General features: G+C 42.1%; 1 protein-coding gene across 1 annotated transcript in view; it reads right to left on the bottom strand.

Annotated features, from left to right (window-relative positions):
• Window positions 1-19,635, bottom strand: part of LOC122814217 (bromodomain testis-specific protein-like) — a 968,108-nt gene that overhangs the window by 326,020 nt on the left and 622,453 nt on the right. Inside the window, exon 6 of the mRNA XM_044086818.1 lies at window positions 10,343-10,482. Coding sequence (XP_043942753.1) covers window positions 10,343-10,482 — 140 coding nt within the window. The remainder of the gene's footprint in view (window positions 1-10,342; window positions 10,483-19,635) is intronic.

The following is a 19,635-nucleotide window of genomic DNA, read 5'->3' as shown; positions in this document are numbered from 1 at the left end:
AAACACTGATGGAGCATATCAGCACAAACAATAAAAGGATGGAAAAAAATGGAAGAAGATTTAAACAGATATTCAGATGAAATGATAAAGCTGCAAAAATCAGAGGTCGAAAAGGCTGGCTGAATATGAGAGGCGTAGCAATGGGCACAGCATGTACTAACAACTATGCCAATTTAGTGTTGGCTGTTTGGGAAGCTGAAAAGATACTGAAGAATTATTCTTTTGAACATCTCATCTACTTTTACAAATGTTTTGTAGATGATATATTTATGATCTGGGGAGGCACAGAAGAAGAACTTGATAACTTCACTAAGATGTTACATGGAACTGCTAGTTTTCTAATATTTAGTTTTAGAAGTTCACTAGATAGTGTAAATTTCCATGATATAACATTGAGTAAAACTGATTTTAGATTTCTTGGGACTAGTTTATATAAAAAAAAGAGGTTAAGCATAATACCCTCTTACATAAATCTAGTATGTTTAAAACATGAAATGAAGTAAGCACTTTCATCTGGTATATATAATCAGACTTCTTCAGACAACTAAAAACTGCATGCAAAGCAAGTTATATGTATCAGAGTCACAACTGGTCATATCCCACTTAAACTTAATGAGCTCAAAGAAAAGAAAAACTTTTTGTGCTAACCAAAATGCATAATGCAGCTAAAAAGCATCTCATATAAATCACTTTGTAGAATAAAAAAAATACATATGTATCTGTTCTAAAATCAGAAAATTTGTCATACAATAAATAGCCTGAACCTACATGGTAAATTTTGTAAAAATGCATACATTTTTTTTTTATTCTGCAAACTTTATCAAGAATTGATATCAGAGTATAGGCAAAGAGAAAGAAATATCAGGGTCCTAAATGAAAGACCAGCACTGGTAGAGTTTTTAATAGAATCTAGAACAGAAGCTGCCATTAAAAAAGGAATAATTAGTAGAGTATATAAAACATTGCATGACAGGGCGCCGCAGTGGTGCAGCGGTCCTTAGCTGGGGTGCCTTCTGTGTGGAGTCTGCATGTCCTCCCTGTGGTTGCTTGGGTTTCCTCCGGGTGCTCCCGTTTCCTTCCACATCCCAAAGACATGCTGAAGGTGGATTGGATACCCTAAATTGGCCCTAGGCATTAGTGCGTGCGTGTGTGCGTGTGCGTGTGTGTGTGTGTCTTCCATGGAAAGTTGGGTGCCGGGCTGGCAACTCGACACCGTAAAACTCCACTGCCATCATGAGCGGACAGGTGATCTGATATGGCGACCCCTAACCGGGAAAAGCCAAAAGAAGAAGAAGATAAAACATTGCATGAAGAAGAAGATAAAACATTGCACAATAATTTTAAGAATCATTCAGTGGAGCTTAAAAAGGATTAGGAAGAGAGACTAGATAAGTAATTCACAAAGGGACAATGGGGGAATTTATGTACATCTCCCAAATATGCAACAAGGTCTAGGAGATTTAGGATCTTTGCCTGGAAGGATTTATACATAGGTATTTTTATACCCCAAGCAGACTTCAAAGAATTTTTCCTCAGGTGGATAGCAAATGTTGGAGGTGTAACGGGCAAGAATTAGCTATCAGACTTTAGGAATTCCCTGTGAACTGCTCTGTCGGAGATGCTGGGTGAGCAGATTGGATTGACTGGGGGGATTTTTTTGAGCTATGAGACAGAATTGGGATTGCCTAGACAGAGTAAAGCCTTGTTAAGTCTAATTATGGTGGCTGCCAAAAAAGCAATTACTAGAAAATGGAAATCAAACTCCAGACCAGCTTTACTAGAATTACTGAGTATAGTAACAGATATAAAACAAATGGAATTGGGATCTTTAGAAAAGGGATGGAGAAAACTAGACAGAAAAAGTGGGAATTCTGGGAACAATATATGCAGAGAAGAAACAAGGTTTAAGCGGCAGGATTTGAATGAGCCATATAATGCTTAACTGACAATGACGGAATAGATTATAAGTGATATATAATGTTTGCAACTACAGTTGTTTCAATGGTGTCTGTGATGTATAATGTTTTCAACTGAAGTGGTGTTAATGTTGTTTTTCATTTATATAAATGTAAGATTGCTTATATCATACATGATAATTTAATAAAGACATTTATTGGGGAGAAAAATGTCTGCCAACTCACTGTACTCCCGGAAAATATGTTCCCAATTATTTATTTATTACAGTTTGATAACCAGGATAGTCCACTGGGCCTGAAGAGCCTGTTTTCATTGGAGGCCCGGGGAGAAAAGCTCCACAGAATATAGACAATTTTACAATAGTTATACAAAAGTAAATCAGTAATAGAACAGTGAAAAATACAGAGATAACACAATTTGTTAAAAAAAAAATAATAAAATTTCTAATCCTATGTAATGACTTACAAAAGTGAGATTCATGTACTCTAAACATATTAAAAGTACAGGCATTTCAGATGAAAAAAAAAATAGTAATAGATCTATGTACAGATTAAAAAAAACAAGCTTTTTTTGGAAGTTAGAAATATGAGGAGAGGACAGAGAGAGGAAGATGAGGTGGGAGAGGAAAAGGTGGTATGTAGTGGAGAAAGGGAGTGGATATGGAAGTATATGAGATGTAGGGTAGGAGAGCAAGTAGAGGCAAAGTGTAAGAGAGCACAGTGATAGAAGATTGAGGTATATAGTGTTAAAGAGTTTATGTGAAAGTGGTACGGGAACATTCCCACTTTGAAAGAAGGTGACTGGAGAAGAGTTTTGAAGTTTGAGTGGCTCTGATTATTTCAAAGGGTGGTAGGGAAAGAATTCCAGAGTTTAGCTAGGGAGCAGGATAATGGTAGATGGCCAGGGGTCGACGAGGCTTATATATGTCTAGAAGATTGTGGTTTTCTGATCTTAGAGAGCAGTTGGAAATGTAGGGGGTTAATGGGGCGGACAGAGGAGGACAACTAGAAGGTTTGAATATGAGCTTGTGAGCATTACCTCTTTCTTCCCCGTCACACCAAAACCATTTGCTGTCGACCTGAGGAAAAATTCTCTGGAGTCTACTTGGGATATAAAATATCTATGTAAACATTTCCAAGAAAAAAAATCCTAAATCTTCTAGATTTTGTTGCATATTTGGGAGAAATACACATATCCTCCCATTGTTTCTTTGTGAATTGCTTATCCAAGCTCTCTTTTCAATCCCTTCTAACCTCCTTTTTTTGATTCTCTTTCATTTAGGAACCCCCTATTACTTTCTCTTTGTCTATACTCTGATATCAATCTTTGATAGGGAAGCCAATCTCTAACCTGCAGTCCAAATAAATGATTTGCGGATTCCTATTCTTTCATCTTTCCCTCTCTAGTTATTTGCTCCCAACACCTTGGTTCATTTGCCAGTTTTCTCCAATAAATTCCAGCCCCCTAATGGGTATTGGGTTGATCAAGGCAAAGGTAAAAATAAAATAAAGTTTACATGCCTCCTTTAGTTTTGTTGTTTTAAAAAAATCCTTGAATAAAAAAATGCTCTAAAAAGTAAAGTTTGCAACCTAAACAAACAGTTCTAAACTCCATTCATAGTAAACAGATTTATAATAAAAAGTACAGTGTAGTGACCAACTACTAAAAACTTCAGCATGAAATATTAGTTTAAAAAATAGCACAGCTAGAGCCAAAAAATATTAAATTACTGAATGAAATGAAAAGCTATCTGAATGCTATGTACCACATTGGCTAAAGTAAGTATTCACAGTAAAAGGAAGTAACTTTCATCTTCTAAATCTATAGTAAAAGTCAAATTCATGCCAAATAACCCCATCTAACAGCCAGATAGTAAAACAGCAGCATACAATTCAAATGTAGGTAAACAGGAAAAAGAAGAGATTTTTTTATATACACAAATTGAAAGAACTTAAATTGTTTGGATAACTATTTGATGATATTCAATACATTTCAATAAAAAGTCACAGGATAAAAGAAGCTATTTTGTAAGAAAACTGTCAGTACATAAAAGACTACCATCAGAACTTTCTGCTTGTTTGTGGAAAGCAGTGGTGATAAACGTTATTAGTGAGTGCAACAGCATAATCTGCAAAGCAGTATGGAACAAAAATAGAAGTTATGTTCTTACCATAACGTTCCATGTTAGTTGTCTTCTTCTCGCCTTCTTCTTGCTGGATGGGTTCGGAGCCGACCTCGGCCCGACTGCCACTCTAAAAGCTCGAGAGTTGGTTCCACCGGCTCGAGGCTCCCCTTATATCCCACAATGCTAGGCAAGAGTTACCTCAGATCTCGTTTGTAAGCTAACCCCAGCTTATAAAAGTAACAGACTAACTGTAAAAAAGAGTCCACCTCTAACAACAGGAAGAAAGAAGGGTGACCTACATCCTGAACCAGGAAATATGCATAATAGCATATGTCTAAGAAAGAGGTGGTAGAAAGAGAGGTCACAATCACAACTCCTCTAGGTCTGTCCAGGCCAGGGGGAAGGAGGGTGGGACGAAGAAGGCGAGAAGAAGACAACTAACATGGAACGTTATGGTAAGAACATAACTTCTATATGTTAAGTTGTCTATCTCGCCTTCATTCTTGCTGGATGGGACCGGCCCCTAGCACCTTGTCCCGGTGGCCTAACGGAACAGACTCCTGAGAACAGTGGAACCAAAGTTAGCTCTATGCCTAGAAGCTAAATCCAACTTATAATGAGAAATGAAAGTGTGAGGAGTAGCCCAAGTAGCCGCTGCACAAATGGTGTCAATAGGCAGTCTGTCTTGGAAAGCTAAAGAAGTAGCCAAAGCTCTGGTGGAATGAGCCTTAGGTTTATCAGGCAGCTTTTGATGTCTAATCTCATATACAAGGGAAATCAATGATGTTAGCCATCTGGATAATGATACCTTTGAAACTGAAAGTCCCTTTCTGCTCTCCGCATAGGAGACAAACAGCTGATCAGATTTTCTGAACTGTTTAGTTCTATCCAAGTAGTACCTTAATTGACGGTGAACATCCAGGCAGTGTAATTTTTGTTCAGACCTATTGGAGTATTCTGGAAAAAAGACTGGTAGATCAATGGATTGATTCAGATTTGATGTCGAGACCACTTTAGGCAAAAAGGACAGGTTAGTTCGTAAGGATACTCTGTCCTTATGAAACAAAAGATAAGGAGGACGACAGCTGAGTGCTTGAAGCTCTGAAACTCTTCTAGCTGATGTAATAGCTACCAGAAAAAGAGTTTTCCATGATAACAATTTTAAAGAACAGGAAGCTGCAGGTTCGAAAGGGGGAAGAATCAAAGAAGCAAGAACTAAATTTAGGTCCCAAGGAGAAGGAGGATTTCTTATAGGAGGTCTGAGAAGAAAAACTCCTTTCAAAAAGGCTTTGCAGAGTTTGTGGGACATTAGGGCAGATTCAGAAATACCCACATGAAAGGTAGAAATAGCTGCCAATTGAACTTTAAGTGTAGAGGGAGATGAACCTGCATGGAAGAGTTCAGCTAGAAAATCAAGGACTAGTTGGATGGAAGCGGTGAAAGGATCTATGTCCTTTCCTTGTGCCCAATATGAGAAGCGTTTCCACTTACTCAAATAAATCTTTCGAGTGGAAGATTTATGGGAAGCTATCAATATATCTCTAACAGAGTGAGATAATTGAGGAAGCCTGGCTAAGGTTGGAACTGGAGGAACCAAGCAGTGAGGTTCAGAGGGGAGGGAGCGATGAAACTGACCCGACTGATGGATCAAAAGATCTGGAACTAGGTCCAGATTCCAAGGTCGCCCAAGAGAAAATGATGTAGAAAGGGGAACCACACTTGTCGAGGCCAGTAAGGAGCAATGAGGATCAATGAGGCCTTCTGAGCGATAGCTTTCTGTATTACTTGAGAGATCAGTGGGAAAGGAGGAAATGCATACAGAAGTCCCCGGGGCCAAACTTGGACTAGAGCGTCTCTGCTGGGTTGGCCTGGTAAAGGGAATAGAGTGAAATATTCTCTGCACTTGCTGTTTTGGGGAGTAGCAAAAAGATCGCAGCAAGGCTGACCCCACTTGAGAAAAATTTCTCTCACTACAGAGTCTTTCAGAGACCACTCGTGAGGCATGAGAATAGCTCTGCTCAACTTGTCCGTAATATGATTGGACTTCCCGGGGATGTGCGTTGCTATCAGAAAACGCTGAGAAGAAATCGCCCATTGCCACAGTCTGAGTGCTTCTCGACACAGGGGATATGATCTGGTTCCGCCTTGTTTGTTGATGTACCATACTACAGACATATTGTCTGTCTGGATTGCAATTGTTCCCAAGGGAAGAGAGTCTTGAAGGGCTTGCAACGCTAAAAGCACTGCTCTCATCTCCAGAACATTTATGTGCAAGTGGCATTCGTTTGGTTGCCATGTGCCCTGGACTGTCCTGCCCTGATAATGCCCCCCACGATCAGGGAGGCATCCGTTGTCAGTGTAGCAACCGGAGGAGGTGGAACAAAGGGTCTTCCCGACAGGAGCTGGGGGGAAGACATCCACCACATGAGATGCTTTTTGCACGCTTGCGTGATCACAATGGTGTAAGACATTGGAAGTTCCTGGTATGACCATTGAGTGAAAAGCATCCACTGAAGGATCCGCATGTGGTATCTGGCTAATGGAAGGAGAGGTATGGCCGCTGCCATAATTCCCAACACCTTTAGAACTAACCTGGCTTTGATTCTGTTGTTGTTGAGAAGGAGTGATACCAATTTGTGAATGTCTGATATTCTCTGATGTGTTAGCCTTGCAGACATGTTTATCGTATCTAGATTTGCGCCTATGTAGGTAATAGTACGACAAGGCGACAAAACAGACTTTTCGCAATTTATTGAAATACCCAGCTTTTGACAAACGCGAAAAGTGTAATCTCTGGCCATCAGAAGGAGATGCTCGGTGGGAGCTGTGAGGAGCCAGTCGTCCAAATATGGAAACACCTGGAATCCTTGTCGTCTCAGGTGAGAAGCTACCACTGCCATGCATTTGGTAAACACCCGGGGGGCAGTGGTGAGACCAAAGGGCAGGGCCCTGAACTGAAAATGACTGGTTCCCAGCCTGAAGCGGAGGAATCTTCTGGAGCATCTGTTCATCTTTATGTGATAGTACGCATCCCGAAGGTCTATAGAGCACATCCAGTTTCCTTTGCCCAAAGGGGAAGGATGGATTGCAGCGTGACCATCCGAAATCTTGTTTTCTTGACTGATTTGTTCAAGACACTGAGATCCAAAATTGGTCTCCAGTCCCCTGTTTTCTTTGGAACTAAAAGAACCTTGAGTAGATTCCGGATCCTTGTTGGTCTGCTGGAACTGGCTGAATTGCTCTTTTTGCAAGCAGTTTTGAAATTTGCAAAACTGCTAGATCCCTTTGAGCGGTGGAACATCTGGAAGGGATTTTTTGACTGATTTGGAAAGCGAAGAAAGGGGATAGAATAGCCTTCGAAATGATGGACTGTACCCATTTGTCTTGAGTCAGGGATAGCCAGGCTTCTGGGTACAGTGACAATCTTCCCGACTGCCTCCGAAGATGGGCAGTCGGGCAACACCTCAGGGATGCTGAAAGGGCTTGTCAGGAAGGCTTCCCGATTGCCCTGGTTCTGCGGACCCCCTGCCCCTAGGCGGCGTCTACCATTGTTATTCCCACCTCTGCCTCTGGTGGGAAAACGACTCTGTCGCAGGCATAGTCCCTTGAGATTGTTTACGGAACCACATCTTTCCACCCTTCTGGCCTTTGGGATAAGGCCTGGAAGGAGTAGAAAACGGACTCCGACGGCAGAAAGGGTCTTGCCATCAGTCTCGCACCTAGTCAAGGTTTCTTTCACTTGAGGACCAAAGAGAGATGATCCATCAAAAGGGGAGTTCGTGAAAGACGTCTTGAAAGGGTCCGCAAAATTGCATAGCCGCATCCAGGCATGCCTACGTAAGGCCACACCTGTCCCTGCGGCTCTGCTCGCTCCATCAGCCGTAAGAAAGAAGGCGCATGGAGGAGTTGGTTATGGAATTAAGGGCAGCCAGCTGCGTGTTCATCTTATCTTGGAAACCCGCAGCTGTAGGATCCTTTAACATTTCACTCGCTTCCTTGATCAAGTCCCTTTGAAGACGTGTAAAATGGCACAGGTAGTTCAGCGAACGCATGGTAAATGTCGCTGATGAGAACATCCGCTTCCCGTACCTATCCATGGACCTAGATTCCTTGTTAGGTGGATGGACAGGTACTGAAGGATCAGCTAGCTCCTTCTTTGTGGCAGCAGCTACCACCATAGCATCCACAGAAACTCCTTTTGTTAAGAATTGTTTGTCTGCTGGAGCTGTTATGAACTTAGAGGGTCTCCTGGGAGTGGGGTCCACTGAATCAGGAGCCGTCCATGCCTTCTTAGCAACCACCTGCATGAGGGGGTCGAAGGGGACACCCAGGAGGTGGAAGGACGAGAGCCAAACGCCTCAAGATACACAGATTCGTCCTCCGAAGGGTTGAGGGCTGGCCAATTTCCCCTCTGTTTCAGGATCTCCAGAATGTCTGCAAATGAGACATCTTCAGAAGGCCAACGGGGCCAACCCTCACAATCATCCAAATCTGTCTCTGACCTGATGGACTCAGGTGAGTCAATGTGTTTCCTCTTACACTTCCTCTTCCGAGGGGCTCTTCTGCCAAATCAGGAGAGGCCTCGGAAGAGGATGAAATCCCACAGGGGCTCCTGAGGAGCTGGCTCTCTGCGGTCCGGGATGAGGGAGTGAGTCGACTTAGCCTGAGGCACCATAGAGGGAGGGGCGGACGGAGCCGACTGTGGAGTAGAGCCAGGCTCTAACACACTCCGCATGACCTCGAATGCACCCCTGTCAGGCAGAGCCAGAGGTCCCCGCCCGAGAAGCTAAGAACCCCTCGGCACCGACAGTGATGGCTCCGAGGCCGATGTCGGAGCCGAACTCACCAGCGCCGAAGCACCGAGAGGGAGAGGGGGTCGGACAAGGGTCCGATGCCACTCACCCCCTCGGAGCCGACGAGGGAAGTCCGGCGCTGAGATTCTTCCAAGGAAGAAAACGGAGCCGACGACGGAGCCGAAGACAATTGTATCGGCTCCGACGCAATCACAGTCACGGTTCCGACGACCCGGCCCGAGCTCAAGAGAGTCGAAGGAGGAATATGTTGATGGACCTGGGCAGGCATCGACTGATGAGTCGGGCTCTGAAGCATCTGGGCCAGTGCCTCGGACTTAAGTAGTCGACTCACTACCCTCTGAAGGTCATGATCCGACAGCCTCGATGACCTAGAGGAGTGAGATCTTTGGCTCCGTTCAGACAGCAGGGGAGATCCTGGAGCCGAATGAACGGAGCCAAGAGATGGTGACCTGGACCTCTTCCTAGTTGTCGGCTCCAAGGTCTGGTCGGAGCCGACACGGAACTTCTACTACCTCGGCTCCGCCGAGCCGAGGGCCACAGAAACTGTGGACTGAGACTTATCGGCTCCAGCCGGAGCCGATGAAGGCAAAGGTTGAGAAACCTTAGGTCTCGGCTCAGTTGCCGGAGCCGAAGACCTAGATGCCTTAGAGGGCTTCCTGTTGAAACAGACAGGGAATCCTCTGGCTTGAGTAAGCCTCTAAGAATCAATTTATTCTTTCTTTCCTGCAGGACCCTGGGGCTGAAGCCATGGCACACAGCACAGGAGTCCTGCAGGTGCAAAGGCCCCAGACAATAGACACAAGAAGTGTGAGCGTCTGTCAGAGACATTTTCTGACAGCACGCATCACACTTCTTGAATCCGGAGACCTTTGCTTCTTTAGACATTTTATCTGAACAGGTGTACACAAACACGCACACAAACACACTAGTTACACCCTGTCAGGTTAATTATAATAAAAAGCAGTACTAGTAATTTAAACTAAAATAGTACACACACACTCCACTAGGGAAGGAAAGGCCTATAGGCCCAAGGGAAGAACCAAAGGTTCTTGAGGAAAAGAAACGGAAATTTTTTGGAAGGGAATAAAAAGTTTTCTAAACTACACTAAACTAAGTAAATATATTAAAATAAAGGGGTTTTTAAGGACTAATTTCAAGAAGAAATAGTACTCACCAAGAACCGGTAGAAACAACCAACCTCGAAGCTGTAGCGGCAAACGAGATCTGAGGTAACTCTCGCCTAGCATTGTGGGATATAAGGGGAGCCTCGAGCCGGTGGAACCAACTCTCGAGCTTTTAGAGTGGCCGAGTCGGAGCCGAGGTCGGCTCCGAACCCATCCAGCAAGAATGAAGGCGAGATAGACAACTTAACATGCTATTTTAATCAGGCAAATAATTAATGTGGAATTAGTCAATTTTAAGCAAGCAATGAAGTAAAGGAACAAAATAAACAGATACACAATAAGGTGACTTATCACCAGTTTACCTTTTTTGTACCGAACAGCAGTGCAGTATCCAGAGCCAATGCACTGTCTGTCTTCCTGCATATCTCCAGTGATTCATCAAGAAGCTGAGCAACTTCACAAGTATTCTGTACAACAGTATCAGGATGGTAGGGGCCAGGTCCTGTAAGAATAATTAAAAATAGAAAAAAATATATCAAATAAATTTACTGACTCAGTTATGCAACTTGACATAAAACTTCATAATAGTACTTTCTTTAAACAAAAAATTACTCTCATTTTTAGCAATTTATTTGCAGTGTGTTTAAATTATACCTTCCTACACATACACTGTTTATTATACTAATTGTCCACATATATAAATACATGCATACCTTCACTCGGCAACAAAAACTCAATTTAAAATTTGCATTTTTATTCATTTTTTAACAAAGAAAGGAAAATCATGTTAGAATAAAATCTATGGGTACAACAAATGAAAATAGTCAAACTATAAAATGGATATTTTGTAAGTGTGCTGTTTTGTATTTAAGGACTGAGTAAACTAGAGCCGTTCTTATATTTAACAAATGGCAAATACATGCATACCTTCACTCGGCAACAAAAACTCAATTTAAATTTTGCATTTTTATTCTTTTTTAACAAAGAAAGGAAAAGCATGTTAGATAGAATAAAATATATGGGCACAACAAATGAAAATTATAAAATGGATATTTTGTAGGTGTGCTGTTTTGTATTTAAGGACTAAGTAAACTAGAGTAGTTCTTATATTTAACAAATGAGATTCATTAATGCACTAATACACATTTTAAAATGTGAAGAATGCAATGGAGATATATATTTACAATACAAGTCAAGGAAAAAAAACTTAATGAATTCAACACAATATTAGGATCCATGGGCACATGCATTTGTGAAATTCAGTGAAGACGGATTTAGGGGAGGCCAAAGACATTACTTGTGAAGGAGAAATACTCAGTTAAAAATAAAGCAAAACATACCCAGGAAAAGTCATTACTGAAGAAGTGCCACGTGAATCTGGAAAAGCTAGAGAAGTTTGATGTGCAAATATTTCCTTAAATGCGAGTCATAAAAGAAATGCGTGAGCAGTTCACATCCAGTAAATCCTTCACTGCAACATTAATCTATGTCAACAACTTCTAAATGGACATGAGTGACAGAGGACAAAAGTGTGTGCACTAGTTGGGTACATGCTCATGTAGACCTACCAAGTCTGTTAATTAAAGCTCAAAATGAGCATTAATTTTAGTGCTGCAAAAATGTATTTTATTTAATAAGAATGCATTTATAGCGGAAACAAAGATAGCATAGTTGTGTAAAATCTTACCATAATAGTAGGTGTCTTTTTCTTCACTTTTGCAGTATTCTTTACATAAAGTATTCCCTGCCAAGGATAGCTCAATGTCCAGCCGGTGTACCAAAGCTTTAGGAATATACAGACGTTGTACATCACACACATGTTCTCCACACAAGGAGTAGGGCATAACGGTGACATACAGAAGTACATACCTCAGAATTGAAAAGCCCAACAAGGAACAAATATTCTAGGAATTAAGAGAAACATGAGTATACAGAAAGAGAAAATGGAAAAGAATTAAAGACTAGGAAGACAGAAGGAACAGGGTAGAGCAGAAGGGGGAAGAGGGAGTGAGTGAGCAAATATTGCACAAGTGAAAAGAAGGACATCTACTCTTTAGATAAGATTTTACACAATTGTACTGTATTCTTTTATATTACTGTTGCAGTATTCTTTACATAAGGTAGTATAAAAGCTCAAGAGGAAACTTGGGAGGAGGAAGGAACACAGGAGCCCTTTGGAATCCCCATACAGGATAGCTGTGGCAAAGCCAATTCTTGCAACTGAAATAACACCCAACTTGTAATGCTTAGTGAAGTATGGACAGAAGTCCAATTAGCAGCTTCAAGGATGGAAGTGGTATCCAACCTAGCACCAGAGGAAGCAACAACTCTACTAGCATGAGCCTTTACAGAGGTAGAAAGACATTAATCATGAAAGGAAAAACAAAAAGAAATGGCCTTATAGATCCAGGAGCATATGGTTTGCTGAGAAACAGCCAAACCTAGAGATGTGGGATGGAAGGAAAAAATAAGTTACTGTATGTATTTCACCATAATTTTCCATCTGTGTTGTCCATTTTCTTTCTTCTTCAACAAATGGTTTTGGATCCAACTTGGCCACTTTCTAAAAATTCTAGGATCTGACTCTTGAGATTCTCCCTTACCCACAATGCCCCCAACCATTACAACACCTCAGACAGAGTTTGCTGCTATTATATGCATTATAATCATACAATACAGTAACAATGTTATGCCAGAAAAGTGATAGCTGAAAGATCAGGAGCTCAAGCCAAGAATTATGTTTCCTAACAACGATTCCGTTAGGTCTCTCCCAAAGTCATGGTTAGGGGAAGGAGAGGTGGGGAGAGTTGAGGACGAAGAAAAATGTACAACACAGATGGAAAGTTATGGTGAGTTTCTAACTTCTTTATCTGATGTTGCCATTTTCCTTCATTCCTCAATGAATGGGACAAAGTCCCTAGCTACGGTAACCTTTGGTGGCCCTCATGGAAGAATGTTCCAGAAAACCATGGAACCAAAGTCAGCTCTATCTCTAGAGATGATCAATTTGTAATGTGCAATAAAGGTATGGGTATTAGACCAAGTGGCAGCTGCAGAAATATCAATAGAGGCTCTAGCCCAAAAGGCAGCCAATGCAGACACTGACCTGGTTGAATGAGCTTTTGGTTGTCTTGGTAAGGTTATTCAAAGAAATAAACATAGAAAATACAATCTGTAGCTTTTGAAACTGGTCTTCCCAATTTATTTCTAGTAAAGGAGAAAAATAGTTGATCAGTTTTTTCTAAATTCCTTGGTCCTGTGAAGGTAAAAAGAAAGTTGCCTATGTACATCAAGATGATGAAGGGTGTACACTCTCATTTTCAAATTTGGAGAAGAAAACTGGCACATTGATGATTTGATTGATACTGGTTTCAGAGGTAACTTTTGGTAAGAAGGAAGGATTTGTGTATAAAGTAACCCTGTTTTTGTTAAATATCAAATACGGTAGTTTGGAAGATAGTGCTTGGAGTTCAGATACTTGTTTTGCAGAAGCTATAACCACCAGAAAGACAGTTAAAGGAAGAAAGTACTAAAACCGTAGTGAAGCTCCAAAGTGGAGTAGGATCCTTTACTGGAGTTCTAAGTACAAAGGTAGCCGTAAGAAAGGCAGAAAGGCCTTACATAATTTAGATAATGCTAAAAGAGAAGCATTATCTCTGATGTGATCGTTTAAGATAGCTGCTAACTGAACCTCAATAGTGGAAAAACTTGCTCTGCCTTGAAAAATCGAGGAAAGGAAATGTAGAACAGCTGGAAGCAGGGTGGTAAAGGGATCTAATGTTCTCTAATGAGCCCAAAAGGAAAACCTTTTCTATTTACTTTTGTAAATTCCCCTACTCAAAGGTTTATGAGAAGAGACTAGGATTTTTCAAACTAGGGAGGAAAGCCTGGAATGCCTAGCCATCATCGGAATTGAAGAAACCATATGGTCAACTTGAGGCCTGCAATGTCCAGGTGAATCTGTCCTGACAGGTGAGAAAGAAGGTCTGGACTGGGATACAGTGTCCAAGGAGGATGTACAAGGTGAGACCAAAGGAAGAGGAACCACACTTATCGAGGACAGAAGGGAGCAATGAGGATTACTGTGCTCTTCAACTGAAGTGCTTTCTGAAGAAACTTGGGGATGAGAGGCAGGGATGGATAGGCATAAAGGAGACAGGAGGGCTAAACATGGAATACAGCATCTCTCGGTGACTGTCCCTGAGGTGGGATAAGGGCACAGAACCTGCTGCATTTGTTGTTTTGGGGATATGCAAACAGGTCGCAGCAAGGGTGACCCCATTTTAGGAAGATCTTGTTTGCCACTAATTGGTCGAGAGACCACTTGTGAGGCAAGAGGACGGTCCTGCTGAGTTTGTCTGCTAGAATGTTGGATATCCCCGAAATTTGCGTCACTACCAGAAAGTGGCTGGATGAGATCTCCCATTACCATACTGTCACTGCTTCTCAACAAAGAGGGTAGGATCTGGTTCCTCCTGTTTGTTGATGTACCAGACTACTGACAAGTTGTCCTTTTGTATTGCAATAGTCCCTAGAGGGAGAATGCTTTGAAAGGCCTGCAACACTAGAAGCACTGCTCTCATCTCTAGGACACTGATATGCAAATTGATGTCTTGTGGGGACCACGTGCCTCAAACAGTCTATCACTAGTAACGCCCCCCATCCCAACTGGTAGGCATCTGTAGTCAATGTGCCACTGGGGGAAGGAAGGATAAATGGACGACCTTGATAGAGCTCCATGGAGTAAATCCACCAAAGAAGAGACTTTTTGCAAGCCTGAGTCAATTTTATTGGATGTTTAAGGGATGATGATGAAAAGATCATTGTACTGCCAGAATCCATTGAAGAATTCTCATGTGGAAATGACCTTTGAGAACTAAAGTTATTGCCGCAGCCATTGACCCTACAGCTTTGAGGACCAGTTTTGCTGGGGAGAAGGAATAGAAAGAATCTGTCTGATGTGTGTCTTCAACATAAGAACTCTGTTTCGAGGCAGAAGAGCTAGACAATTGACTGTGTCCAAGTGAGCCCCTATAAAATCCACATCTTGAATTAGGTGAAGTTGAGATTTATGCATATTGATGGTGATTCTCAGTGAAAGTGATAGTTGAAGCAAATAATCCCTGGATTTTACTAGTAGATGTCTGCTCGGTGCAGTAAGGAGACAGTCACCTAAACAGGGAAAAACTCAGAATCCAAGCAGTCTCAGGTGAGCTGCTATCACTGTCATGCATTTGGTGAAGACCCTGGGGACTATGGAGAAACCACTGCTCATTTTGATGTGATAGTACGCATCTTGAAAATTGATTGAGCACATCCAGACATCCTTCTGAAAGAGAGGCAGAATGGACTGAACCGAAGAACCAGAATTTGGAATTCTTTACAAACTGGTTCAACTAACCGAGATCCAAGATAGGTCTCAGGTCCTCTGTATTTTTTTGGCACTAAAAAAAATCTTGAGTAAATTCTGGATCCTGTTTGCTCTGGAGGGATCTCTTGGATGGAGCTGCTACCTCTCTCTGATTGGGTGGAACACTGGGGAGAGTTTTCCTTGTTTTTACAGGAATTTGCAAAAAGGGAATAAAATATCCCCTTATATGATCTTTGCACCCAAGAGTCATTTGTGATGGTTATACAGGCTTTCTGGTGCAAGAATAAGCACCAACTGCCTCCAGAGAGGGACAGTTGGGCAACATTTCGGGAATGCTGGAAGGATCTGTTCGAGAAAGAATCTCAAGATCCTTAATTCTGCAGACCCCCTCTGCTGAGTGGGCGATGTCCACTACTGTATTTATTTCTCCCTCTGCCTCTGGGGGAAAAATCCCCACATGACTCCTGGAAAGGACCATGAGATTTTCTGAACCACATTTTCTTGCAGTTGTCTTTATTCCTAGGGAAAGGTGTCTGCGGGGTAGAAAAGCAGATTCCGGTGGCAGATGAGGTCCTTCTGTCCTGTTCACTGCAGGACAGAGTCTCTTCCACTGTTGGGCCAAACAAAGATGATCCATCAAAGGGAGCACTGATGAATGACGCCTTGAAGGGTTCCGCAAAATTGCACAATTGCATCCACGCATGTTCATAGGTTGGTACTAGGCTATCAGCCCTAGGGCCTATACAAGCCTAGCCATAACAATTCCCTGTCTATTTCTTCCCACACTGTTTACTGTACTGTTCTAAAAAAAAAAAAAAAAAAAAAAAAAATATGAATATATAGCTTAGGCTATTTGTTTTTTACCTGATTTTTTTTCGCTGTATTTTCTACTACACTAAAATGTATGCATTGTTGCTTAAATGTTTAACCTTGTTTTAATTGTGGAGCTTTTCTCCCCGGGCCTCCACTGAAAATGGAAATTATCCAGCTGGACTAGCCCGGTCAACAAATGTAAAATAAATAAAATAAATAAATAAATACTTCCCTGGACCCCTGTCTAGCAGGGTGACTGATGTGATTCCCGGGGTGAATTTCCTTTCTCCCATCCAGTCATCAAGGTTCCTTTTGAAGAGGGCCAAAGAGGCACTCTGCTTGACATGTATGGGTAATCTATGAGCTCAAGCTCAATGCCAAGAAATGTATAGTTATCCCCTTTGGGAAAAAACATGTAACCGTGAATTACCATATAGGTGGCAGTACACTAAACACCGAAAGTGTGACAAGAGACTTAGGGACACAGGTGGACAGTGGATGTCTCCTTATGGCTATTCATGAACCAGCCACCCTTGAGGTACCTTCTGTAGCTTGTGAGAATAACCTCATGGACACATTTGTAATCGATTGTAGGGTGGCCACTCATGAGGAAAGACTTTTGTTACTCTGCAGACATAGACCCTGGGGCATATTTAAAGAGTTCCTTTACCAAGTCCCTCTGTAATCTCGTGAAGTAAGCCAGGTAGTTCAGCAATCACAAGGCAAATGAAACTGACAGATACATTCGCTTCCCAAACCTGTCCAAAGCCCTAGACACTCTGTTAGGGGGATGGACAGTAGAGCCTTGTTCAGCCAGCTCCATTTTGGTGGTTGCCACAACAACCATGGCATCTACAGGAATCCCTTTAGTCCAGTACTGTATCAGCAGTGGCACTTAAGATTTTGTCTGGGCATTTGGGGATAGGTTCCACAAGTCCATTTCTTTACATGCCCTGCAGAACACAAGGTCTATACGCTCATCCTAATAGGGGGCAACCCAAGGTGTAGACAGGCCAGACCCAAAGGCTTCCAAGAACACTGATTCCTCCTGGCGAAGGGGTTTGGGACCAACACTTTTCTGGTGATGGATCTCTAAAACGTCTCCAAAGAAAACATCTTCAGGTGGAGATCTAAGGGGCCCTTCTCCTTCATCAAAATCGGTGTCTTCTGTGAGGGATTCCTTTGGGAATCTAAGTGCCTCCTCTTGCATGCCCTCTTCTGAGGGATCTCCTCAGTGGGATGCTCCAGGAGGTATTGGAAGAGACGTGGAGTTCCCTGGTGGGAACTGCTTGGAAGCTCATCTGTGCTGGCTGTCCCTGAGATGTAGGATGCGAGTACTCAGACACAAGATCCAGAGAGGGAATAGGGCATGGATCCATAGAAGGGAGAGTCAAAACTACTCTGAGTTGACAGAATGCTCTCTCCACCATCTCAACTGCACAAGGACCTGGAGAAGTAGAGTACAATCCCACTGAAGCTAAGGCTTCCAGAAAAGACAACCCCCGAGACCCTCCAACCTTCTGCCTTAAGGGAGAAGCTGAGCTATCCAGCGCCAAAGTTCAGAGAGGAAGTGATGGCTCCATAAACTTCTAAGTCGATGTCAACCCCTCAGATCTGACACAGATGCTTCGGCTCTGAGAGCCGTTGTGCTGCAACAGTATCAGAGCCGATTGGGTCAGAGAAGTAGCCAGAGTCAAAGATGAAATAACCTTTGGATCAGATGGTTCCACTCTCAGGACTTTTGGATCCAAGGACTCTGAATTGGTTGGTCGGATGAGAGAAGGAGCAATTACAGGTTGGAAAGAAGGTTGGTGGCTCACGGACGCAATGGGAGATGGAGCTGGCAAAACCCCATCTGGATCTGAGTTCTGGGGAATTTCCTCATCATCCTATCCACCTCCAACTCGGACAGACTATGGGAAGACCTAACGGAAGAGGATGTGGAAGGTGGCCATGATGGCTTCTTGTGAGTCTCATGCAAAAAGAGAGAACTTAATCTCGGGGATACCAGCTCTAGAGAAAACTGGTGAGCACAGGGCCAAGGAGATGAAACAGTAGATGGTGTCAGATTTGAAGACTTCAGATCAGAGGTCTTAGAATCCTCCTTTACTGGTTCTAAAGCAGGTGTAGACTAACTGGGCAGGTGAGCATTTACATAGCTCCCTGAACTCCTTCAATTTCTGAGAGGGGTTTGAGTCCCTGAAGAAGTGCTTGAAGATGGAACAGAAGCAGGAAGGAGGGCTTTCAAAATAAATTTATTCCTCCTGTCGTTTATGGCTCTTGCATTAAAGGCCACACATATCTCAAACCCAGCTTTATCATCTCCTCCTTAAATAAAATCATCATTAATGTTGAATCCCACACAAAGCTACTTGGAGTGATTATAGCTGATCATTTAAAATATGACCTCCATGTCCATCAAAAAAACTGGGCCTAATCCGTAGGAATACAAAATTCCTAACTCGTGACTGTAGGCTCTCCTTAGCTCAAGCGTATTTACTTCCTAGCCTTCTCTATACTGCCCTCATCCTTACAAACCTTCAATCTTCCTTAATTACTAAGCTTGAACAGGCATACAATAAATTCGCAAAATTTGCTGTAAACCTACCACATACCTTTCACCACTGCTTAGCACTTAAGAAACTACAGTGGCTCGAATTCCCCTATCAACTTCAACAACTTCACATAACTCACTTCCTACTCAAAAAAAAACTTAGCCTGTCCCTCCCTAGCAAATCTTGTATCCTACTATATCCCCACATGGCCACTCCTTTGTATTGACCAACTCCTTCTTCAAAAATATAAACCCAAGAAAACTATTGAGAAAGTATTATACAGATGTTCAATATCCCATAATTGGAACAAACACTCACTCAATTTAAGAAACATTATACACTCCAGTTGTTTCAAAAAAGAGCTAAAAAAATGTCTGTCTAAATCTTGGATATGCCCTTGTCAAGACCCTACATAAACCCTTACCTCTTTCCTTCTACTACTTATTCAATCTGCTAATCACTTCTAGGATGTTTATTGCTTAAACAGCTTTACCTCCTATTCCATATACAATAACATGTAAAATTCATTCCACATGTGTTGGCCTATTGTATTTACCATAATTAGGATTATTATTGGTTTCTTTTGGACTACATATATTTGTAAACTGTTACATATTTCTATTGTTTGATTATTGCATCATTGTTTTATTTTTTACTTTGCTTATTTACATAACCATATAAGTATTTGGAGCTTTTCTGCTCGGGTCTCCACTGAAAATGGGCTTTTAGCTCAGTTGGACCAACCCAGTTAACAAATGTCAAATGAGTGTAGAGAAGCATCCCCTTCCAAGGAAAAAATACTGCATCCACCTTCCAAGCCAGATGACTTGGGACTGTGGTACAGAAAAGAGGAATTTTATCCGTTCAAAAGTCAAAGGGGAAAAAAGAACTACCTGTGGAGTAACCCACTTGTGGA

Source organism: Protopterus annectens, chromosome 10.part0 (genome assembly GCF_019279795.1).
Source record: "Protopterus annectens isolate FY-2018-M chromosome 10.part0, PAN1.0, whole genome shotgun sequence".
NCBI classification, from domain to species: Eukaryota; Metazoa; Chordata; order Ceratodontiformes; family Protopteridae; genus Protopterus; species Protopterus annectens.
This window is presented reverse-complemented; position numbering and strand designations above follow the sequence as displayed.